Below are 25,016 nucleotides of genomic sequence, written 5' to 3'. Positions count from 1 at the left end.
AATCTGGGCAATTACTATTGCTATTAAATCACTTCTAAATTAAATCTATTTGGTATCAAAAAGATCAGAAGTGGAAGATTTTAGCAAATTTGTTTTTAAAACACTAGGTTCAGTGTACGTCAGAACCGAGTGTTGCAGGTTTGGGGAAGAGAGGAAGACATGTTGACAGTCACTGACCACCCAGTCCCAAAGCAGGAGCACCATCCACTGAGAATTAAGCTTGAACTCTCTCTCAACTACAAAATATAAATTGGAACAGATGCAGTCCCAAAGAAGGCAATTCATATCTAACTTCAATTCCTTTCCTCTAAAGCTTGGGTGAAGATGACTTAAATGTTCAAATTTAAAGTACTTCTTTTCTGAGAAAAGGTGAGCCTTGGGATTTAAGAAGAGCAGTAGCTTGCAGAAGCACCTGCAATAATGTAGCTTGACAGTCTACTTTACAAGTTTACAGGAGCTATCCCTGATAGATTATTCTATGAGGAAAAAATAAGAAAATTTCATCAATTTGTGTCTTTTTTTTTTTTAAGGCAATATGTATATGTATAGCACATAGGCAAAAGATGGGGCCCCACAGAATGCATGTCACTGTGGGAAATGCATTATTTGTGAAGCAGAGCAGGGCTTGAATCAGCAAAGCACAAACTTTATCAGTGCAGAGCAGCTCTGGCAATATGTGTTTTTCAGTCTCTTTTCGTTACAGGACAGCAAGCTGAAAACTACCTTAAGTGGGCAACAACACTAACAAGAACAAAGAGAGGATCATAAACCGTGCAATACTCAGAGAAGCAACAGCTCCACTCTAATGACTCAGAAAGCGAAAAGGATCTGATGGACAACTGGGTTCATTTCATCTCTGCTTAGTTTGAGGATCAACGGGAGGAGACAACCACAGAGGTAATGCTGCCTTTGGTCATGTCTGAGTGAATGTACTTTCCCAAGCTGACGTTGCTCATGAGGTGGCCACCACTCCTCCGAGATAAATGTGTGGCTGTGCGGGTGCGTGGCTGCAAGCAGAGGCCGCCCCAGGACAGCAGGCAGGGCATGCTGGGCCCCAGTGGGCACTGCAGGACAGGAGGCCGCAGTGCAATACACCAAAGCTGAAAGCACTGCAACAATCAAATACCCCATTCCGGTATTTATTGCTGCTTTTAAAATCCAAGTACTCAGACTGCGCAGGTAAAACAACCAGAAATAGCAGCACGTTAATTAATATGCTTAAATAAATAATGACAAGCATCTCTTTAAACTAGAGCAGCTTCAAAGCACAGCTGAGGAGAATCTCTCCCTTCAGGGAAACGATCCTCCATGCAAGGGATACACGGGCTGAAACCTCATGTGTTACCTCAGAGGCAGCGAGCTTCTCGCCTCTTTTTTAAAGCAGCAAGTCCTTGCTCAATCACTGTCTCGTTGCTGTTTGTGCATTTAGGACAGCAAATCATTCTTTCTTTCACACTGGATGATTAGAAAGCGTTGCCCGGAAGGGAACTAATGAAATCTGCTTCCTTCTGATAGTTAAAAAGAGAGAGAGAGGAAAAAAGAATTCACCATTAGGGTAGTAAAGCAGACAGGGAGGGCTCTCACCGCCTGGCAGCGCCCAGGGCAGCCCGAGCGCCTCGGGGCCGCCGGCGTGAGAGGAGCCGTTATCCCGGGCGCGAGGGTCGGTGCGGCACCGCTGGGACGTGCGGAGGGAGTCTCCCCAGCTGCGCTATTTTTACGACGGTATGTTTTGCATTCAGACTTTCCATTGCAGGCGTCCCGGGTCAGGGGATCCGCTCTGCCGGGGGAATCTGACAGGTCAGCCCGGCAAGAGTTATTTATAGAGGGGCGGGGGGCAGAGCGAAGGGATACGGTCGGCGTCGCGCTCGTCTGTCGCGGGGCTGTGAGCCGGGGGCGGCAGCACGAGCGCTTCCTCGCGCGGCCGGGCCGACAGCGCCCAGGGGGAAACCCCAGGGCCCGACCCGATCTGGGCACCCCGGGGAGAGGGCGGCCTTTAGGGGTTGTTCTGCGTGAGAAGGTCGTTTCGAGGGCTGTTCAGGCTTTCCCTGTCTTACTGTGACAACCAGTCATGAGGCCCATTTCTTTTTGGTAGGGAAAGAAGCTGGAACAGAGCAAAAGCGTCGTTATTTCAAACTGTAATCACACTGCCCCCTCTCAAGCCCTGCTTCTTGGCTGCAGGCATTTAAAAATCAGGTGTCCAGCAGCCACGTTTGGAAGGGTCCAGGCTGCGTGTGCATGCCTACAACTGTCCTATCGTAAGTGGCCTGACACCCAGCCCTGCCAAACTGTGGCTGGCTATCAGGAACAAAGCCTTCCTCTGGCCTCATAAGCATCTGCCAGCAATATCTGACACACTGATGGGATTCAGCTCTTCCCACTCAATGTAGCAGTATCTGCCGTCATTTAAAAGCTGACCAACCACACCAGGTGATAGCACCATTGCGTGTAACTGCCTCACAGCCCACGCTGTTCAGCCTGAAAGCAGGAGGCCTGGTATCTATAGCCCCTGATCCAGGTGAGGGTCAAAGCCACAGCTCCCATTCTCCTTAGGAAGTGCCTCAGTGCCTGCATTGTGCCTGCTGTATTGGGGTGACCTGATCCTCCCGAAGCTAGGCCTCTATCTGAGCCACTAGGCCACATTATTGATGGCTTCCTGGCTTCCTTCTTGTGCACAAAAAGGCTTATGCAGAATTCAGCATTGATTGGTTGGACTGTCTGTGTAGCGGTGAGCTCAGGAGTCGCTGGGATTCTTCATCAGGTCTAAACACCCCAGCACTGCCTTGCCTACCCACTTCTCTGCTGGCTCTACCAGGGGCTTTATCCACCTCAGCCTCCGAGAGCGCTCCTCTCTTGGCCACACAAATAATGAGAAGAAATGCTACAACTATACGTGGGCTTGCTGTAACAGCAGGACATTAACTTTCCTCAAGGGAGCAGAGTGCTAAGACCTAAACACGTATAACAGCTTAGCAAAAAAATAAAAGGGGGGAAGGGGGAATAAAAAGAAAGAATGAAAGAAAAAAAGATCCTACATGCAAGTAAGCATGCATTTTTAAATAATTACTGGCACTGCTTACAGTCCCAACTTTCATTTCTTTCATTTATACCTGCAAACATCATCTAATATATAAGCAATGACTAAACCAAATCTCAGCTATGTTAAGCTGCTCAGTGCGTATTGCACATTTTATGGAACACTTTCAGTTATGACATATTTGAAACTACCTTATGCTCTTGACTCACCACTTGCTCGAGTTATCTACCCAAGGCACACAGCTGAGTGCCAGCAGAGGCTTTTGGAGAGGAAGTGAATGCTTTCTTCGATGCCTTATGGTTCTGGACTCCACAAGACTGGAGGAGGGAAAAAAAAAAAAAATTTTGCCCTGATGGTCCTATCAGATACTAATAGAGCACAAGGCAGGTTCCTCTAATCTGGGAAAGTGAGCTGTGCAACCTGTCTCACTGTCCCAAGAACCCACTCAGGAAAATGAGTGCTGCTGGCTGCACTAACAGTGCATGAGGAGTGAAGATGGTGTGCAAGGCTGAAGGGCTTCACTGCTACTGGGCAAGTCACAAGTGTTTTCTTTCTGAACAAGTTTTGGACAGTGTTTGGGCCTCCTCTGTTCCCTAGAGGAGCTTTGTACAGAATGTAGATAGCCAGGACGTGCAGGCAATGCCACCAACTTTTAGAGACACGCAAAGCACAGTGGTTGGTGATTCTTTGCAGCATATGTTTAGGGGATACCTAAATATCCCCTGATACTGTCATTCAGCTGTGTCTGTACTCCAGCAGTCCCAGCACCTGAGAGGCTGGTAACAGAGCCCAGACTAGGGCGTGCACGACTAGAACGAAACTAAGAACTGCAGTTTAGTATTGCTGATGGGTCCATCTTTTAGCAACGCAGGAAGGACATAAGCGGCCATATGGAAAAATCCATTCCCGTGTTTTTACTATTGAAAGCTAAGCCTTCCTAAGAGACTCTATGAATGCATTAAAAGCTCTAGGTACTTGATTTCACTTAGAGTTTCACCACCTCAGCCAGACTGCTAATAATTTTATATGTATATATAACGAAGTTAATTAATTAATTGTCTGCCATGAAATGCATCCAAGGATTCTGCGTTTTAAATCAGGTGGAGAAATGATGCAATCAAAGTACTCTTGCCATATTTAGGAACTTCTAAAAACGCCGCTGTGCCGTTTTGGTCGCACATGGAAGGATTTCACAGCGTAGGAATCTCTGCCACCGTCTTTTCTGGTGCAAAAGCGCAAAGTTGGCAAATCGCGTGCGTTACCTCGCTCGAGCGCGCAGTGTGCGGTGCTGGCCCGAGCACGCTGACACCGGGAGCGCCCGCAGCCTCCGGCCGCGCCCGCCCGCCCTGCGGTGCTGCCCGCGCCGGGGCGCCGGGCTGACACCTGCTCGCTGGGAGGGGCAGCCGCCGTGCCCCCGCGCTGGCCGCAGCGCTTTGGCCCCCGCGCCCGTGGCTCTCCGCGTGGCCGCCCAGCCTCCCTCTCACCTCGGTCTTCCCGCAGCGGAGTGTGCGGGGAGCTGGGAACGCCGTCGCCCAGGTACCCTCCCTCTCCCAGCGAGGTCTAACAGCTTGTTTTCGCTTCGACTTTCCCGGCCCCTCTCTGTGACACTCCGAGGGCTGACCTTCCGCTGGAGGAGGCGACCGGCGGTGCCGTCGGGGCGCACGGCCGCGGCAGGGGGTGTCCGGCGGGAGGGCTCCGCGCCGGGGATGGGGTCACGGGCGGGGTCCTGCCAGAGGCCGAGCCCCAGCTTCTCTCTCGCAAAGCCCGACCAGACCTGTGCAGCTCGGCGCACCTCCGGCCGTTGGACGGATATGGAAGGAGGAATTAACGGGCGCGCCAGCCCTCTTCGTTTTCCCCGTCGACTCCGTGTGAGCCGGGTCTCGGTAGGAGGCTAGCGCCAAACCGTGGGCGCCGCGACCCACCTGTGCCGCGAGTCCCCGAGCTCGGCCGTCTCCGCTTTCTCCTCGCACCGCCGCGCGGGGGGAGCTCAGGCGGCGGAGCGTCCACAGAGACAGGTGGGGCGGACGGCCGCCTCTCCCCGGCCGCCCCGGACCGCGTCCCCTCGGGAGGCACAGCCCCAACCCTCACTCTTTCTCTCCAGCCACAAGGCCGGGAGCGGGGCTCGCCCACTCCGCGCTGACCCGAGAGCCCTGCCGCCCGCCTGAGCCTCATGGAGTCAGTGCAGAGCGGCGAGGGACCAGCCCCGCCACCCCTCACGCAGCCTCCCGGCGCTTTCGGGCTCGCCTTACCCTGCTGGCGGAGAGGACCTGCCGGTAGCGCTCCTCTTCCGCGGGCAGGGCAGGGAACTGTTGCATGGAGAGCATGCTCGCGCTGCAGCCGGCTCCTCTCCGCTCTCGCCCGTCCCCTGTCCTTCTCTGCCCCCGCCGAGCCGCCCGCCTCCCGAACGCGCACACACGCTTGCCGGGCGCGGAGCGGGGGGCTCCGCATTTTGTCTGCTCGGTGCGCTCCCCCCCACCCTCCACCCGCCCAATAATAATAAACCTCCGCGAGAAAGCCGCCGCATCCCCACCCCTTTCCCACACAAAGGCACTACCCTTGGGGACGGGCTCAGGCACAGCCTACTTGCTCGTTTCGCCCTCAGAGCCGTCCCCTGGGGAGGGCGGCTGAGGTGGGCGCCACGCAGCCTTCCAGATGGCACCGGGGGTCTCACTCAGCTGCGGGGCTGGGGCCGGCCCCGCCGCACCGAGCTCCGCGTCCCTGGGCAGGGGCTGCCGCGGGTGACAGAGGACGCGCACGGCTGGCTGCTGCTCCTTGTGCGCTTCGGGAGCCCGCAGCAACTCTCGCTTCTCCCCGATAGAAGTTTCGTGCCTGCGGGCGGTCTAGCGCTTCTTTGCCGAAGCGCGGCGGGGCGCCTTTCCCTGACGCATCCTTCCGCGGCTCCAAAGAGAGGGCTCCGGCTGAAGTCACGGATGGCGAGGGTTTGCGCATCTCTGAGCTTCGCAAGCCCGGTGCTCAACTCAGCAACAAACACCGCGGCAGAAGCACTGCCAGCGCTGGAGCAGTCTGGGACCCTTCCGGCAGCTACAGAGTAGATGCCAGTATCACCAGTACCGGGTTCTGGAATTACACTTGCAAGCAGATAAGCTCCCCGTTCTTAGCGTCCGTGTTCCAGTGCTTCCGAAGTAGTCATTCAAAACATAGGTCAGAAAACACCCAAGAAATGTGTTCGAAACAGTTCGACATGAGTATGACTTCTATCCCTAGTCACGACTCTGGCTGTCAGTCAGGATGACACCATTCACATGCAGATACACCTATAAACAAACATTAAGTCAAACACTTCCTCCCAGCTCCTTGCCAGCTTCTGTTCCAGATATCTATTATTTCACCTTTGGCTGTACAGTGCGTCACTTTTAATTCATGTGTAAAGTTGGGGCATTTTGTGCTCCTGAAGTGCCACTGTACATAACTGACTCCTGCCCACAGTATTTCAGTCCTGCATTCTTTTACCCAACCAAAGTCCACTCTGGGGGGAGTGCAATATTGTGTTTTTTATTTTCTTTTTTTTTCCTCTTCCCTCTTTTTCAACGATTGCACAAATAGCAGGAAAAGGAGGGCAGAAGACAGAAGCAAGAGCATTTGTGCATTAGGCAATTTGGACATTGTGTAAAGCAAAAATAATACAGGCTGTATTGATTTAAAAAAAGAAAAAAAGAATCAAGCAGTAATTTACTGGTACAGCATTTTACTGAGATTCATTAGCCCTGTCAAAAAAAAAAAAAAAAAAAAAAGCCACAGTGAGAGCAAACGAAAACTGAAAATGAAAAGGTACAGTCCATGGCCAGCCTGGCCTTGGTGGGAGGCTGCATTCTCTCAGCAGATACAATGAATTCGAGACCCTAACTCAATCTTTACTCACAACCTCACGGCAACTCAAGCTGGAGAGACACTCTGATGCTGTTTCATAGCTACAAGATTCAGCCGATGCACAGCACACAGAGAAAGCCTTAGATTAAATACTTGGTTGAGCTAAGCCACAGCTCCCTCAGAGTGTGGGCCCATATTCATATTCCCTATTCATTGCAGAGGAATTGGACTAGATGGCCTTTAAAGGTCCCTTCCATCCCTAAGGATTCTACGATTCCATTCTATGGTTCTATATTGATACACCAGTCCCGGTAGGAACTTGTTTTCTGGTAGAACAACATATAAACATTTCAATGCAGAGTACAAATAACTCAGTAACATTACCTTTAGTGGAAATGAAGAAGTATGCTTCAGCATTATCATATAATTTGACTTCCTTTTCTTTTTTTATTAAATTTCACATTTCCCTTCCTACTAAATACAGACCTCTACAGTACCTCATTTTATCCCTTTTAGATTGATTGATTCAGTTGAAGTGGAAGGACTGACACAAATGTAAACATCCATTCACTAAAAAAGAGCGCAAGGTAAATGCCCGTGCCCAATAACTGGGATGAAAGCAGAACAGAAGAGGGACACTGGAAGAGGAACTGCTGTCAGGGTCATACGCAGCCTTTGCCCACCCCAGAGCACCTCACCCTGAGCCACGCACCAGAGCAGCTTCCACATGGCTCAAACTTCTGCTGCCTGGCACAGGAACATCCTCAGGCCGAGCGCCCCACACAGATATCACCTGCAAAGAAGCTGGCACGCAGCAAAGATACACTCCGGAGCCAGAACTGCTGAGATGGCAAGCACTCAAGAGTTCAGTGCTTTAAAGCCATCATCATGCATAGAAATTTTCAAGAACAAATTTTGGTATCTGCATAGTAACGCTTCCCTCTCCAGTAGTACTCTCAGAGCAAACACCTAATAAATCAGCTGCACGTCTATTTATGAGGCCAAAACAATCATCTACTAAATCCACTCGCATTCATTTCATCTTAATCTGCTTCCCAACCCATTCTCACAGTTGTCAGTACCGCCATGAAGGAACGTGATTAAGTAACTTCGGTATTAATCTGAGCAGTAAGAACTACTGCTGCCAAAGAAGTGGAAAAAGCATGACTAGAACTTCCACTCCAGCACATCAGCTGTTATTATTTGGGAGAAGGTTGATGCTTTTTGATACCGGTCCCCAAAAATAAACAAATTTTCAAGTAGTTTTGGGCATGTTTATTGCATGACTTGGTTTTTACATTAAATTAACATACACAAAAGTCTTGTTACCGTTACAGGGAACGAGCCCAGCCAAGGAGTTTCCAGTCCAAAATACTGACAACTTACAAGCACCTTGGTTCAGTACAGAGATTAATGCTAACCAGAACGTGTTCAGAATCAGAAAAAAAAACCCTCAGAAGTTATTGGTTGTCTTTAGATTGGTTTTTGTTGGTTGTTTTTTTCATTTTAAATGTATTTATGTATTTTGAAGTATGCCCATCATCAGGCTCATCTCTGATTTCCCTCCAACACCAGGTCACATTGTAACACTTGTTCTAATGTATTTTTATCAGTATGCTTCTTATTTTTTATTTGCTGTAAATTGTTAACATTCAAAATCTTTTTAGTAATCAAAATACTTGACGTATCCTGAATACCAGATGATTTCATCTGTACCTTTTACTTCAAAATTGCCATGCTTGCAACATGTGGAGCTTCAATCAAAAACAAAAGACAAAAAATGAACTGTAAAAATAATTTTAAAACAACAAATAGAAGCCAGTGATTTATTCAAATGCAGATTGCTTGAGCCCACACACTTTTTTTTTATGCCAAGAAACAAATATCTGGTTCAGCAGGCAAACCAACAGAGTGCAAATGACTCAGATGGCTGGATAAAATATCCAGAACTCTTTTGAATAAAGTTTCAAAAATAGAGCTCTTTTACATATGCGAGGTTCAGGAGAGACACGAATCTTTCAAGTGAATAGGCTTACATACATACACGTACGAATGGAATGAATTTTAAGAATTTGTATGCTTTCTTATTTTAATAAAGACGATCAATCAGAAGCAAGTCTTCCTTGCCAGTATGTCACACAAGTATTGCAAAATATGCAGAAAAGTACACTAAGAACCACTTCAAACATAACTCAAGTGCAGTTCATTATTACAGCTCTGTAGAGATTTCTTCTCTTTGTCACAGAGGCAAGGAGAAACTTTACATTGTACTTGTTTCAAAGAAATAGCTTGCAGTAAATAGAAAAATGGCTTACAGTCACATAAAATAAGAGCTGTTTCCACAATGTTCCCATTCACCTTAACCTAAATATTCCAGCTACAAAAGCTTCTTTTTGTAGTTTTGGACAGTAGATCACGTTTTACTTCAGTCAAACAAAAATCTCCCTCCTTTCTTTCTCAGTGATGGGAGAATATAGACCCAAGCAGTCACATAATGATATCACCTCACTTGGTTAAAGAAACAACACCTACATATGTAATTATCTCACAGGCATCAGTATTATAGAAAAGAGTTAAAGTAACGATATGGAAATGGTTCACTTCTTATACTAGGAAATAAGAGAATTCAGCAGATACAACTTCGATTACCTGGTGAAATTTCAGTTCTGCACTAATTTTAATTCCACAGCTTTACACACTAAACAGCCTAAGAGACCGAGACAGAATCAGTAAAGAGTTTTTATCCTCAATTAAAAATAATAATACATAAAATACTACCAAATAGTACTCATTCTTGCTAAAAATTGCCAAATTTTCCTCATCTCTCTTTCACCAAACTTGGGTTAAAAAAAAAAAAAATCAAAAAACTGTTTCCCCAAGAACTACTACTGCCTTTTGCAGTAAAAAAAAAGCCGTCTTGCTTTTTCTGTTGCTGAACTGTAATTACCTTTGGATATCAACTCAGATTGAGTTCTTCTACATGTAGGCTAAAATGGACTGAAAGAGCTTTCAAACTGTAATTTTCTCTACTCCTTCCCACAAACAGTCCCACTGCTTTTGCAAGCATTTGCAAAGAAACTACATGCTAAAATTACAAGTGCTTTGGGAGGCAAACAAACATCCCACAATCAGAACTCCAAGAACCATGAGCTTTGTACTTCCTCTTTCAAAGGATCTTATAAAGCACTCTTTGGATACGCATTGCTCAAGTATCAGCATAAGATTTCCAGCAGAGATTTAAAAAAAATAATAATCATTCTTCTGATTCCTCCCTTACATGCCAAACTTAACTTGCAGCCCTTCAGCTGAGACAGTGTAGTTTTTCTTGTAATCTCAAAGCAACGTAAACCTTGCAGTTCTACGAATCGTTCAATTTCCCAAAGCAAGGCATTTGAAACTGTCAATAATATTCAAATATTTAAAAGATTAGCTAGGTAGTTCATACGCTACTGGAAAGCACCATCCAGATGGCTTCAGAACAACATACAGTTGTACTGGTACGCTATTCAACTACTTTACACTTGTGTTCATCTAGGCAAATATTCAAATGCGACAGTTCTTCATAAAAATATAGAAGCAATGCTCTAAGTTTAATTCCAATTTGCTTTTCTGCCCTTGGCTACATGGAAAGAGATGAGAACATAAACCTGTACCCTGAAAGAACTTCAAATGTATGCTCAGTGTATGCATCCGTCCACTAAATCAAGTTTTCAGTTGATTTCATTTTGAGGAACAGAGCGCCAAAAAGCAACAACTAAAAAAATAAGTCCGCAAGGGGGCCCATTTTATTATTTGCAGTAGAGTTGAATTGAGAGAAGTTTCACATTCCTTTTCTCTACAGAAAGTTTTGACATGAGAGGCCACAGAATACTCTAAACTTAAATGATTTGAAGTTCCTCATTAGTTGTTACAAGTAGAACAGGCTTGAAGGGCAAATTATTGTTTGATATAACAGGGACTGGCTTATGAATACTAATATTTAATCATACACTAAGTTAATTTTATGAGAAACAAATATTCAAGAAATCATTTTATACTAAACTATTTTTAATATTGTGAAATGGAGACAAGGAAAAGTAATAATATATTAATAGAACAGATGTTAATGGATCTCAGACAAATTACATCAGCACTTCAGTGTAGACTAAAATTTACTATTTCATTATCTTCAGTGTCTGAATTCAGATTTGTGCTGTGAATGTAATAACACAAAAGGTGACATTTCTTCCCTCCTCATCACTTTTCTTGCAAATAGTGTACGTACACAATCTATGCATATTAAGTTCTGTTGCACACAGACTAACATTCTAAGAATAATAGCTACCTAAAGCCTGACCGAGGTATATTGAATATTGAGTTGATTCAGTCATTGTAGACCATGAGCCATGCAACCATCACAACAGCAACTCCAAACATCGGCAGCATAATGAGGTTTTTATATTTTTGCCATGATGACTGTTCAATTTCCACTTCATCCCTTCTCCTCTTATTCTTTCTTCGTCCTTTTAATCTGTTTTCAAAAGCTTCCAGTTCAGCCTACAAGAGAAAATCAGAAGTTGTTGACATTGCATCAGGAATAAAAACAAGGAAACGTAGATTTTAAACAGTGTTCCCAAAAGCCATTTATAAAAACAACTAGCAGCCCATGAAGCTTATACATCTCTTACAGATAAGATGTAGCACCACATCCTATGGTTAGTTACAAAGCACTTCGCTTCCAAGTGTTAAACCACCGTTCAGCTTCCTACAAAGCGTTGCCAAAAATGCAACTAAATCAAGTATTACATATGATTTTTACCTCAAGTTGAATATACTAAGCCAAAATTAGATTTCTATTTCCATACTAGAGGTTAAAAATGGGGGGAAAATATAACCATCTTTCAATTAAAGAAAAAGCACTCATAAGTATTTGAGCTATTAAAATAACATACAGCAAAGCACCGGCGGAAATTTTAAAAGATGCCCTTCTTGTAACAGGGATGTACTCTCTGCTTTTTTTCTTTTTATCAATAAAAGAATAGACACATAGCACTCTTCAAAGAAAGCCCCTATGATCAGAAAAGAAGCCAAGCAACTGGAAAAAGAAGAACTTGAATCTTCCACCCTGAACAGCAGTTTCAGGGTCATGTCTGGAATGGACACAGTAGGATCCTCTGATCCTTCTTCTCTCTCCTCACCACACTCCAGGAAGACACCTCCTCTTAAAAGGATATCAGCTCAAGACAAAACTATTTTTAGGGTATGAAGCTGGAGTAAAACTGGAATTATGCAGCCTGGATGAAAGAGTTTAACTGTGAGACTGGACTCCAGCAACAAGACTCCATTGGAGCCATCTGATTGCTACGAATACTACAAAAGATGCTTTAGGGATGAGTCTAGACAGATTAGAAACAGAAGAGCTCTGACAAGTATCTGGATTTTTAGTAGCATCGAAGGAGCTTGGGAGCAGATACTAAATGCACTAAAAGAGAGAACAGAGATCAGAGAGGCAGAGCGCAGGAAGCCAGGACTGTCTGGGCAAAAGGCGCAAGACTGAGTTTCAGCAGAGGAAATGTGGACAGTGAACAGAGCAAAGACTGGATATGAAACAAAATAAATCTACATGACTTCTACAGCCATGCTGCCAGTAAAAGCGGAACTTAGACAATGAAATAGGTCCATTAAAGAAACAAGAATCAGAGTGTTTTGGGAAATGGGCAGACAAGCACTGAAGTAAATATAATTTTAATTTGGAGATCAAGATTGTCTGGTCTTTCTCTACTGACAGCAAATATTTGTCAGCTTCATAAAGCACATCTTACTTCCCTTCTTGCGCCAGATACCACCAGTAGCAGGAGTGAGGGGCCTGTTTTAATGTCTGTTACTTTTTACCTAATAAAGGAAGAAACTCACACATCTCTGACGATACAGGAGAAAATATCAAAGTTCTACAGACTGCTACTCAAAACAAATTACTTTCAACTAGCTAATCCTCCCTCCGGGAAATATCTTAATGAAACAATCTTTCAAAATCCAAAATCTGGAGATAAGTGTAGAGTTCATAAGATTGTATATATAATATGGCAATATTTTACAAAACTGCTAAATAAAATTTGGGGCTTTTGCAGTTAATGCATACTTGTAATCATGAAATGCCTCATGAACTGCAGTAATATGAATTAAAATATAACGCTTGAATGATTACATAAGAGGTACTTAATTGCTTTCCTAGAGATATTCATAAAAACCCAGCTAAAAATAAATATATTCTAAAAAACCAAATGAACAAAGATTTGTGGGTAAAGAATGAGAAAGATTCAATCTCTATTCTTGAAGCTACCTATGGATTTTGTAAGTTGTTATCATTCCAGAAACGTCACCTCTGTTATCTTTTAACAAGTACCAAGAAACAGTTGTGCCCAGCCTTCAGACCACCTTATTTTTTCCAAACTAAACAAGCTCTAGCTTTTATTTAGAGCAAGAACTTATCTTCTTTGCATACTGATGCATTAAAAGTGAAATGAAATGCATTTTTTTGAGCTGCATACTCAAATTTCTTGTCAGATAACATTCAGTTTAGTGTAGTTCAGGTATTGGATTTTGCTCTTTAATGCATTACTCTCTATATTCTTCTCGCACTGAGAGGATTGGCAGCCCCATGAAAAACACAGCAAATAACAGTGACTATGGAGACAAAAAAAAGAACATATCCTGAACTCACTGGGTTTTATTTTACAGAAGGTGGGGAGGTGAGGGCTCAAATTTTATAAGTTAAGGAGACATCAAAACATCTTTCTTTAAGAAAAAAAGGATAAAAAAAATCTTTCATACATTTAATTACACTAGAATTCACATTGGAGACCACGGCTTTCAGAACTGAAACTCTTGATTAACGCAAGTTTTCCCAAGAACTTAACCAAATCATTTATATTGGAGTAACTAAATTATTAAAGCACTGACCATCTTCCACTACTAGCAACTGTGAAAACTCTGACCTCACATCACGCTTCTGAATTGGAAGCAGAAGGGAAGTTTGGCTGCCGAGGCCATGATGAGAAGCCCAACCAAGCGATCTCCCCTTCCAACAAGAAACAAGCGATTCCATCTGTAAGTGACATTACAGAAGTACAGCAAACACCAAAATGCAAGTTTGCAGACTTACCAAAGCACTAACTAGTTTACAGTATTAATAAAAACAGGTCTCAAGAAGCTGCAACTAATAAATGAAGTGTCTATGCAAAAAGGTACTAATGAGATCAGGAAGATGGTACAAGATGCAAATTTATTCAGAAGAGAGTAAGAACATATATATACGTATATATATGTATATACATATACACATACATATGAAACAGCACCTATGACAGTGATGCGCTGCAAGTCACATCACCAGATGGTAGATAATGAGATCAAATTGGAAAGGAACCAATGTTAGCTAAAAGGCAGCAGTAGTTGAGTGCAATTCTAAAGACTACTTATTAGCTACTTTTGTCCTAGAATAATCTTTGCTATTACGCTATGCAACTGGCCATTATTAATTAATCTATTAATTAATAGGCTTGATTACATATAGGTGAAGTCTTCCATCCCTGAAGTCATAGCCCATCACAAAAATATGCATACAGAAGTGTTTGCTGTACACTGCACAGTGTGCTGCTGGACTGGAGCTCTGAAAATAGAGCAAGTAGAAAGCAATGGTGATGTGACTGGAGGGAGAAACAATCCCTGCTGAACAATTAAGACAATAATGAACACGCTGCTGGTGGAGCAATTCTGCTACACTGGAAGGATCATAAATTAAGTGGCTTTGATGCAGAAATCGTTAGTGACTAGAACACCTTCTGGAAGACATAAAAATGCAATCAGTGCTAGACAAGCACCAGCAACTTTGAATTTCTAGCTCAGCAATTGTAAGCACGTTGCTTATATGTATACAGATCTATTTGTACTTAACTTGCAACCCTGAAATTTACAGATTATCTCTCCCCAACAAAATGTTTCAAACAATTTCTATGGGCTACACTTCCTGACTTTTGTCCTGGAACTAACTTCAGCTTAGAGAACAAAAGAATTAGATGAACTGTCTATGAGACATACGAGGGAATGTGTAATCAATATTGTAACCAGCTGAGGCATGACTGTAACAATAAACACTCCAAGATCACAAGAAAGCCTGGCCCCCTGGACACCAGTTACAATGGTGTGTAGAGAAAATCCTGTAAGAAAAACAAAAGTTGGCCATGGTGGAGCACTGGTTAACAGACACAATACTTAGAACCCCTAGGCAATTAATCAAAGTTGTGATCAACAGAGAAGCTCCCTACCCAAGAATGTCCTAATGAAATTGCGAGAGTGGTACAAGATGATCAGCCCTGTGAGCAAGCCTTCTGCGCCCCTTCCTTCCAAGCAGCAAGCCACTGCTGCGATAAGAATGGAATGTGCAATCCAGGTGAAAACTCAAGCATAATCTAATACAGAACTGTTTTGATAAATGAGTAAAAGGAAAGTCAGAAACCACACACCAGACTTAGAACACGATTTGAGTCAAACACTCCGGCACAGGCATACAAGCCGGTTGGAAGGAGTGCATTGAGGCTGAGCCCCTAGATGATAAACCTGAGCTAGCTGTCAGCAGCAACCAACCTTACAGTTAATTTCTGAAACAAGATTAGTGATAGTGTTTCCAGGCAGCTGGCGCATAAGCTTCTTAGATTACAGTGCCGACAACATACATTCACCAGAGCCAGCAATTACAGTACATTCCACACCCCCACCAGATCTTGAAGGAGAGAGACCAACGTAGGTTTCTTCATTCTCACGAAGGGAAATGAGAAGTTTCACTCAATAATTCAAATCCCTACAGAGGCTACTTAGTAATTCTGTGAGTTTTATGCATTATAAAATATTGGATGAAAATCAGAAGTACTTAGTTTAATTTTTTTAAAATACTATGTCATACAGTTACACTAATGCAACATTAAACTGATTACCATCTTGCACATAGGTATGGGAACTGTTTGAGAAAATATGCTTGCTTTTAACCACTGTAGATCACTCACGGCACACACCTGAGGGCAAGACAACAGCTGAAAGCAATAACTGGGAACACCACTGTACAAATTATACAACTTGGGCTGCGCATACATTAAATGATCTATTAACACAAGGTTGGGGGGGAGGAAAAATTAAGTTTGATACCTGTTGTCTTCGTTTCTCTTCTTCAATAGCAGCTTTGGCTTCTGCCTCTTTTATCTGTCCAGACATACAAAGTGATAAGCAACTGTTGTGAGACCAGGTAAAACTATTCTCTTACAGAGCCATACTTACTCTTTATAGAACAGTTCTCAGAAAAGTGAGCTCCATCAAGCAAGCTACGAGCTTACTCAGATTTTAAAATATCCTGAGAAATAGCTCTATCAACTCACATTTGAAAAACATGAACATAAGAGATGCTACCACGTTATAAAACTAAACTTCTGACTAACTGGAAAACTCAACTGACAAATATAATACCTGGAAAAAAATTTTATTCATTAATAACAAGGAAAATTCCATAAGAAAGTCACTCTAAGCTTTCAGCAACTCAGTCCTCAATTCAGCACACTGTACACTGACAGGTAACTCCTATATATGTATATAATTTACACACACATTTCATTCCAAGTACTTCAAATATATCCTTACTACTAGAGCAAAAGGAAATCTCCACCTTTGTACTGAATGACATATTGGATAATGCATACTCAAACTGCTCTAGGGCCCTCTGTGTAATGAAAACTGCCAATGTAATTAAATGTGCTCCACCACCAGAAAGTCCGATGAAAAATAAATCCTGGAACTACAACTGATCATTCTATAGAACTGTTATGTAGTGTTCAAGACAGCAAATTAAATGCCAGAAATTATGAGAAAAAAGAACGGCACAGAGAGTATGTTAAAATATAAATATAAAATGCACTTGAATCATAGCTCCTGCATTATTTTGATCCTACAATAACAAAGGGATGTGAAGCCTAAATATACGCGAAGAAGAATGGGATGGAGTGGCTTCTGCTTAGATAAGAGATGCATAACTTGGATTCATCGGGTGAAAAGCAGCTGATTGACAGGACACAAAATCCTGAAGAGAGTGAAGATCGTAGAATCACAGAATTGCTCAGGTTGGGAAAGACCTTCAAGATCATCAAGTCCAACCGCAACCTAACCATACTACCCTAGCTCTAACAACCCACTGCTAAATCATGTCCCTGAGCACCACATCCAAACGGTTTTTAAACACATTCAGGGATGGTGACTCAACCACCTTCCTGGGGAGATCAGTTTATACTTTTGTTTATACGTTTGTTTTGTGTAATGAAAAATACTTATTGATATATTGTTATTGATATATCTTTCCTAATATGCCAAATAAGAAAAATATATCAATAAGTATTTTTCATTACACAAAAACAAAGATATAAAATGAAAATAACAGGAGGCAAGTTCAAAACAGAGGGAAATATTCTACTTCAGCTTAATGCTTAGCTAAACCTAGAAATCAAGTGCCACAGGATATTTACGTATGTCAAAAGTTCATGGCAGCTGAAAAACAATTAGACCTACTAGCAAACTGGAGATAGATGCATCAAAGCCATCAAACATTAAGACACCAGCTCTATCTCTGAAATCCCCTCGGTCAGGGATCACTACAGTAACGGCAGTACCAGTACACTGGGTCTATGTATGTGTGTCTGCTTGTATGCGTTTCTTGGACCTTCAACTCTGTAGCCACTTAACACTACCTAAGTAAAATTAGATCACAGAATTATAGAATCCTATATAAACATCCTAAGATGTAATAATTTGATTGACAGCTTGAAATTAAAAACCATCTTGATCCCAATAATCAGTCTGTGTGTACATATATATCATAATTTGCATATTAAAATGGTAATTAATCAAATAAGGTATGCACAGATGGAATTTGTTCCAGTCAGTTTACAACTGAAGAGCTCTTGAAAACTAAGCAGAAGACACACCAGCTCACGCTTTAGAACACAGCAGCTCAGAGTGCGCACTGAGCAAGCAGTCACATGAGCAGATTTTCAGCTGATTTTTTAAAATTGTTAAACCATATACATAATATCACTAATAATTTCATTTAGCCTAGACAGTGGCAGTCTCTCTCTTCAAAAAAGTATATAAAAGATCTATTCAGTCATGCATATCTGAAATAGGAAAGGTCGGTGTACAAAAACTGCACCACTATCCTCCTGGTATTTCACTGCCATCTAATGGCAGAACATCAGTTCCAAAAGAAAAATTGTCCCACAAACGTAGAATGAAGCAACAGAAGAGCTTCTTTTGTACACTGCTTTGGTCATATTTCTGTAAGATACATAGGTATAGCAGAAAGATTAACTATTATAACCAGTGTGGAAAAAAAAAATCTAGAACTACTAATAAAATTAACAGTAAACAACACTGAATGTCTCAGAAGTGCATGCTCACTGTGCCATATATTAAGAGTTCATTTATTAAGAATTAATACACTTCATTTTTGGAAAGAGACGGTCACTTTGCAAATGGTGCAAACTAAGTTCTCTTTGTATATATCTGCACTTTTAACAAAGCTGTTTTTACAGTTTTAACGCATTAAATAGCAATTGACACAATAACCTAATTTTATCAAGTGCATATAAAAGAATTTCATTCTAGCATGTAATTTGCAAATCAACACAGGTTGCATCATATAAACTGAAAAAGAAATCCACATTCTTCTGTGAGGAAGGAACACAAAGCTAGTTTATGCCACACAGCATATCCGTGGGATCGCTTACCATTGGAGCTTGTAGCCATTTGTTTTTTGCATTAGAGTATTACTCCCAGTGGAAGGCAATGGCAGAGGTAAAAAAAAAAAAAAATAGGAAATAGTATCTGCTGAAGTGAAACAGCAGCTGACACTGCACCCCACCGAAATGTGCTCCTGTGTTGATGCAGACTTCTATGAATTCACTCTGCTTCAGAGCACTCCACTCCGGACAAACTCACTTCCACACCTTTACTAGAATGATTTGTTATTGTTGGTTTTTCTGGAATTACCTTCCAAGAATCTTAGCGTTCAAGCTGCTTGCAAAGTTGTAGGATTTGATTTACATGGTACATGTTAGAACTTGCCTGTCAATCCAGAAATTCTGAGCAGAAACAGACAGATCTCACTTTTACAGAGTGAGTTTTTGCACTGAATGTTTATTACATATACTATCAAGTTGATAAAAGTCAACCAATTCATGCCCCACTTCCTTGTGTTTTCATAAAAGGCTTATAAAAGCAATGTGGATATTCTATCTCTTTAGGTGAGATTATGCAGCAGTTTCTTTACTTCAACAAAACTACTGGAGAGTATTCATGTTTACAATAGGCTGAAAAGCACATGCAATTGCTGAAAGCTCTCTGTACTTCTGGCAGTTACCTAATACTGTGTGACAGGATCACACACTTTAAGGATCACATTTGACCAACCTTCAAAGGAAAAGTAAGGCCTAAATGAAGTGAAGTGCTTCTATAGCTCTCATTAGCAGTGATGATTTTATTATTATCGATTAGCACTTCTTGGCTAAAGAGGAAAACTCCAGTTACAATGTACATTAACGATGAAGAAGAAATAATGGAGTATTATCTTAACACAGTATTGCATTGAGTTAGTTAACTGCATCTGCAAGTAGTGCAATTCTCAATAAGCCACATTCAACAGTCCAAAAATTAAACGTGCAATTAAACCATACATTGACTTACGCTGCATTTCGTGCTGTTACAGTCTTGAAAAAATAATGATCTGCTTGTTTTTCCAACTTCTCAAGGCAATGAGGATAAATTATAACTAAAATGGATACACTACCTCAGATGCCTTCCGTTTCATTTCCTTGCATAATGCATCGCACTCCAGTGAAACCTGGCCTTCTTGTATCTTGCTGCACTGTATTTCCTGTTAAGTATAAATTGAGCTGCTTGTAATTCATTTCCCTACATAAAAATTGAATTATAATGTTCATTTTGTTAGGAAAATTATAAAACATTCCTATTTGGTATTTATAGAATGAAGCTAATTAATAAATATTATTTGAACCCATAACAGTATTCAAGCATCCTTTTCTATTTTCCTTCTTTTTGATAAGCTAAACTGAAAGCAAGAATAAATCAAACAGTTCAGTTTAATTTTTCTTGTCTTCACTTTTTTTTTTTCCACTTGTTTATTTAAGACAAAGCAATATAACCTTGTGAACTCTGTTAAAAAAAGATACCATGCAGAGTAACTAATAAGTGACTTTCATGTAACTTCATATCAACTCTCCCAACTGGCTGAGACTACAGGGCAAGGTCTGGTCATGGGAAGATCTCCTTTACTTCCTCTCCTTCCTCCCCCTTATACTGAAAGCCAAAAAAAAAAAAGAAAGAAAAAAACCAAAAAAATTACCACAGACAGAAAGAACAGTTGTTATCTATACTACTAGCCTATGAAGAATTTTCTCAGGAAAGCCTAGTAACATAACCAGAAGCTACACTGGTTTTCATACTTTTGACGATATGCAGAACAAGTTTTCAATTTTCATAATACATAGAAAAAAATATCACAGAAGTTCACTTTTATGATGTTAAACAAAAAAGTAAGAATTCACTTTATTTTTTTTTTGAAGGGTATAGGTACATTCTGGCAATATTGTTCCAAAACCTAACTTTCTTTCAGAGCAATTCAGGCATGTTAAGAAAAACCACCTGCCTAGATGGTTAAGACTGTACTGCACTACAAGTTGATGGTTACATATTCAAGTGGTTTATATGACCTTGTATGTTTACATGCATAGCTGCATGATGCAAGTTAACTTCAACACCAGAAAAGGAAGAAAAAATCCTCCTGTTTTGCACTCAGAATGAGAACTCTTACATTTGATATTAGTTGTGCTAGTTCAGATAAGGCATATTTACAGGGCAGCTTGGAATAAGTGTCCTATCAACTACCAACTTCACGAGTAGCATACACAGACGGAAGACTGGCACTTCTGTAGAGAAGAATTCAACTGTAAATATTAGGTACTGAATTCTGTTTCTCCTTATCTTCAAGACCACACGGAAGGCTGCAGGTGCAAAAGAGTTCAATTTGAAGCACTTACTCTGGGCATTACCATCCTTACTCCTGAACATGCCCCCTGCAAGATTTTCAATTGCAGAAGACATTTCTTGGAGAAGCTAAGAACACTGAAGAACTACAGTCTGTGTGGAAACCTCAGAAGTTAACCAGGTCTTGAAAATAATTTAAGTATTCTTTAATTAAGCCAGATAGTGAATTTTTCATTAAGTTATTAACACTTGCCAAGAGTTCCCATCAGCCTCTGTTCTTCCCCTCATAATAATTGACAGCTATAATAAATTTAAGATTTTAACAGAGATAAAGGACAAAGGATGCCTCTATTTGCTTTAAGGGCTGCAGACAAAATCAAAAACATCAATTAGGGATTGAAAACACCTGTGATTGTTCCAATTTATGTAATTATAAACTTCCCTGTTATCATCAGAAAAATGTGCTTTTACTTCTTAAATCACTCCAGATCACCTGATTATTTTCCTAATGGAACTACAAAAATTGAAGTGTGCTTGAAGATAAAGTTACTGTAAGTCTGGCAGCTAACATGTTTTGAAATAAACTTAATGATCCTCAGTGTATATTTTGATTGTTCCACCCAGACCTTCAGCTGCTATTACTGCTTTGCTCAAGTAACTGATTCTATTCCAATCTGCATCAGAGACAATCCATCTACACAAGCCTAGGAACATACAAAGAAAATATGTCATTCTTAGAACTGTAATTTCAAAACTTACCTTTTTCAGTCTCTTACAAGGACACTTGAGTTTAACCTTCTGGCTGCAGTTCAGAGGACAGCAACCTGAATGGCAAATCTCTTTACACCGGTGACCACAAGGCAACTGCAAACAGCAAAACAAAAAAATCCCCCCAACAAGAAATAACTGTGAAATTACACACAATCTATGAACTAGTTTTATTTCAGATACAGAAGCTAAACAGAAAACTCACTCAGCTTATCTGGTTTCTTTTCCTACTTACAAAATTTGAAATAAAAAAAAGTTATCTTATTTCACTAGTTATTCAGTTTTTCAGTTCCTGTAGAATTATTTATCTTTTATTGGGACAGCTCGATTAAAAATCCATTTTTTCTTTCAAATGTTACAGGAACAGTCATCTCCAGAATGATTCATACAACAACTACCCTAACTACCTGCATGCTGGAGGAATACAAGTAGATAAGGTAAGAAGAAACTGAAAACTGAAATTAAGTGTGTTGTGACTCAGCCTGATCTAAAAATTGCTAACAAGAGGGAAGAATTAGAAGCAAAAATACTCCAAAACTAGGTTTTATGTGCAAGAACCTTATGAACTATGCAGAAGTCAAATACAAGCCACCAATATTCTTACATCTGAATTAGTTTCACAAAATCCTAAATTTCTGCATTTGGGAAATTATCCTGGTTTTGACATCTGAGAAATAGTATTTCCTTTTTTAAACTGTCAGTGAAATTTTTAACACTTACAATGAAACTATTATTATTCATTACTGTATTAAGATCTGAGATAGTAATTTAAATATGCTGCTGCCTTTTAGGAATGTAACAGTGTTCCCAGAATGACATTAGATATTAAAAAAAAAAATCACAGGAGTGAAAACCAATTTTCTTCCACTACCTGTTTGGAGCTCAGCTGAACCTTGCTCAGGTCCCACACAAAATCTTCAAAATGTTGATTTTTCATTTTCAATTACATAAGTCAACAGTGTTCAATATTGTTGATAACCAAAGGTGGTAACTCATGTAAGATCTCCAACTGATTCATTTATAAAGGTAGGTTTAAATAATAGAAGTATTGAAAATTCTATTAGAGGCCTTTTTTTTTTAAATAAAAAATGACATTTCAACTGTTAACTGCAATCAAGCGATTAGCACAGCTTAGAAAATGCTCTAAGGTATGCAATTTTAAAATACAATTTTTTCACATTTATTAACAATTGAAGAGCTTCATATGCCACATCACCTGTTCCACAAGAATGAGAACACTATATATAAATTATAAAATGCAGGTGTATGCACTTCTTGTTGATGAGTAAATTTGGATTCTTATAAGTACAGAGCAGCTCAGTTAACTTCAAAGCCAGAATCATGAACACCATACCTAAAATAGAACATAAAACTTTCCAGCTTGAAATTACAGAACAGGTATACCTGTTTTCATGTCAATACCAGTCACGAACTTACTACACAGACAGATATTCTGCAGTTTGAGCTTTGTGTTCTCAGTCACTGTCCCAGAATATTCCACACAGGACCAGAAGGAATGTTTCAGTCATGAAGTCCAACCCCCCACTACAATCCCTGTGTGACTGGATCATCCCCAGCCGCGGAAAGAGTTGGAGGAGAACACAATGCACACATGACCACAGAGGCTTTTCTTGGATCCCACTTTAAGAGGCAACAGCTTTTTCCTCCATTTACATTTATTTTATCCAGCCATTAGTTCTTATCCTCAGACTGAAATACTTCTCTACTGTACTTTCATAACAGGCTCTTTATTCCCATGAAATTCCCTTCATTGAATTCCAAGCAGCATTAATCAATGGTTCTTGAATATAGTAGCCAGAACTGCAAGCAATATTCTAGCTGGAAGAACTTTGGACAATGCTCTAATTGCAAGTTATTCTTAACAGAGTATCTTTCCCTATACGTCTTCCACTCTCATCTGCATTTCTCTTCAGTTATTCATGCCGTGACAATGAGGATTTCTGCTGTACAGGAGGCTTATTATTGGTCTTGAGATGCATAGTCTTTCTGGTTTTTCTGTATCTGTATCATGCCCCAAATGGATGTGTTCTGCTGCACATGCATTTCCTCAGTTGTCACCTACTGACAACACACCACAAATTTTCATAAGAAAATCCCAACAAGCTTTTGGTGCCATGGTCATTACTGAAAACAGTGCGAGATCAGTTCTCAATTTGAGCCCTGAAAAAAATCCCCTTATTGCTAACATCTCTCACTTCAATCACTCATGTAGGAATTTTTGTTGTTGCTTATGTTTTTCTAGGGGGTTGCTTTAAAAAAAAAAGAAAAAAAGAACCACAAGCAGTTGTTTCCTTCAGTAAACCCTAATCCTTGTGTTGATCCTCTCCCTTACGTGAACTAGCTGTTTACTACCTGGCAGAGCCTCAAGTGCCCAACTGAAGCATGACATAGGGGACCTCATCTCATCTCTTCTTCTGGAGGAAAAAAGAAATGGGTCATTCTATCAAAGAAGGAATTTAGTTTTGCCCAGCACAATCGATCATCTGCATATCTACTTGCATTGTGCCTTGCATTTTTGAAAAGAAGGGTTAGAAGCTCATGTTTAAGCCTTGCTCATGTTTAAGCATGCTGAGGTCAGAGTACAGGCCAAGGGCACAGAGTCCTAACACGAGGGCTGCTCACCGGCAACTCCAATCCTCGCAAAGGCAACCACACATCCTCTGCACAAGAAGGGAGAAAGCTACCAAGTCTCATCTGCAGGTCGTCCTAAACTAGACCCCACCGTTCCAGGTTCCTCTTCCATACTTATTAGGCACACTTTCAGTAATAATGTCAAAGTCTAAAACAGTTTTTCTAACTCACACGTCTGAGCTGCAAGTTCTAGATAACCTCCGGGTGCTTCTGCAGTAGAAATTTTTGTTACATACCACCAGAGCACAGCACAGGAATATGCTTAATCCAATACAGAAATCATATTTGCTCATTTAGTGCATGCAGTCACACGTTCACTCTCAGCAGGACGCAGGACAAGAATGAAGCTGACAGTTCCAGTTGCTTCAAACTCCCTCCAGTGCAAACACAGCATATAAAATCACGGGAAGCAGTTTGATGAGTGGCAAAACAACATCCCCAAGAACTAAGAGAACAGAAACAATCCTACCACTCTGCTGCATAAGTGCTGTAGTGGGAAGGGAAGGGTTTTTGTTCTTTTTTTTTCTGTAGACGTTGAGCTACTAGGTGCTAAAATATAACATAAATATGTGTGTCCCTTTAGATTTTTTTCACTGTAAAAATCCTGTTGTTAATAGCTAGTAAACTGAAGGCTGAAATGAACAGGCTTTATATTTGTCAT

General features: G+C 41.2%; 2 protein-coding genes and 1 long non-coding RNA gene across 6 annotated transcripts in view; 1 reads left to right on the top strand and 2 right to left on the bottom strand.

The window, feature by feature from the left end:
* CORIN (corin, serine peptidase) overlaps positions 1–5,598 on the bottom strand; it is a 129,467-nt gene extending 123,869 nt beyond the window's left edge. Inside the window, exon 1 of one of the 4 annotated variants that reach the window (XM_021393848.1) lies at positions 5,284–5,598. In XM_021393848.1, coding sequence (XP_021249523.1) covers positions 5,284–5,358 — 75 coding nt within the window. In that variant the 5' untranslated portion in view covers positions 5,359–5,598. The remainder of the gene's footprint in view (positions 1–5,283) is intronic. The other 3 variants (XM_021393846.1, XM_021393847.1, XM_021393844.1) reach the window with 3 other exon arrangements.
* Positions 1–25,016, top strand: part of LOC110397507 — a 35,757-nt gene that overhangs the window by 541 nt on the left and 10,200 nt on the right. Inside the window, exons 2-3 of the long non-coding RNA XR_002437817.1 lie at positions 704–1,722; positions 22,065–22,140. This is a non-coding gene — a long non-coding RNA (uncharacterized LOC110397507). The remainder of the gene's footprint in view (positions 1–703; positions 1,723–22,064; positions 22,141–25,016) is intronic.
* Positions 8,123–25,016, bottom strand: part of NFXL1 (nuclear transcription factor, X-box binding like 1) — a 43,624-nt gene continuing 26,730 nt past the window's right edge. The window contains exons 19-22 of the mRNA XM_021393851.1: positions 21,695–21,799; positions 19,719–19,805; positions 16,040–16,093; positions 8,123–11,398 (exon numbers count right to left, since the gene is read on the bottom strand). Coding sequence (XP_021249526.1) covers positions 11,225–11,398; positions 16,040–16,093; positions 19,719–19,805; positions 21,695–21,799 — 420 coding nt within the window. The 3' untranslated portion in view covers positions 8,123–11,224. The remainder of the gene's footprint in view (positions 11,399–16,039; positions 16,094–19,718; positions 19,806–21,694; positions 21,800–25,016) is intronic.

The sequence above is a fragment of the Numida meleagris genome, chromosome 4, assembly GCF_002078875.1.
Source record: "Numida meleagris isolate 19003 breed g44 Domestic line chromosome 4, NumMel1.0, whole genome shotgun sequence".
Lineage (NCBI taxonomy): Eukaryota > Metazoa > Chordata > Aves > Galliformes > Numididae > Numida > Numida meleagris.
Note: the sequence above shows the minus strand (reverse complement) of the source record. Positions and strands in the feature narration are given on the sequence as shown.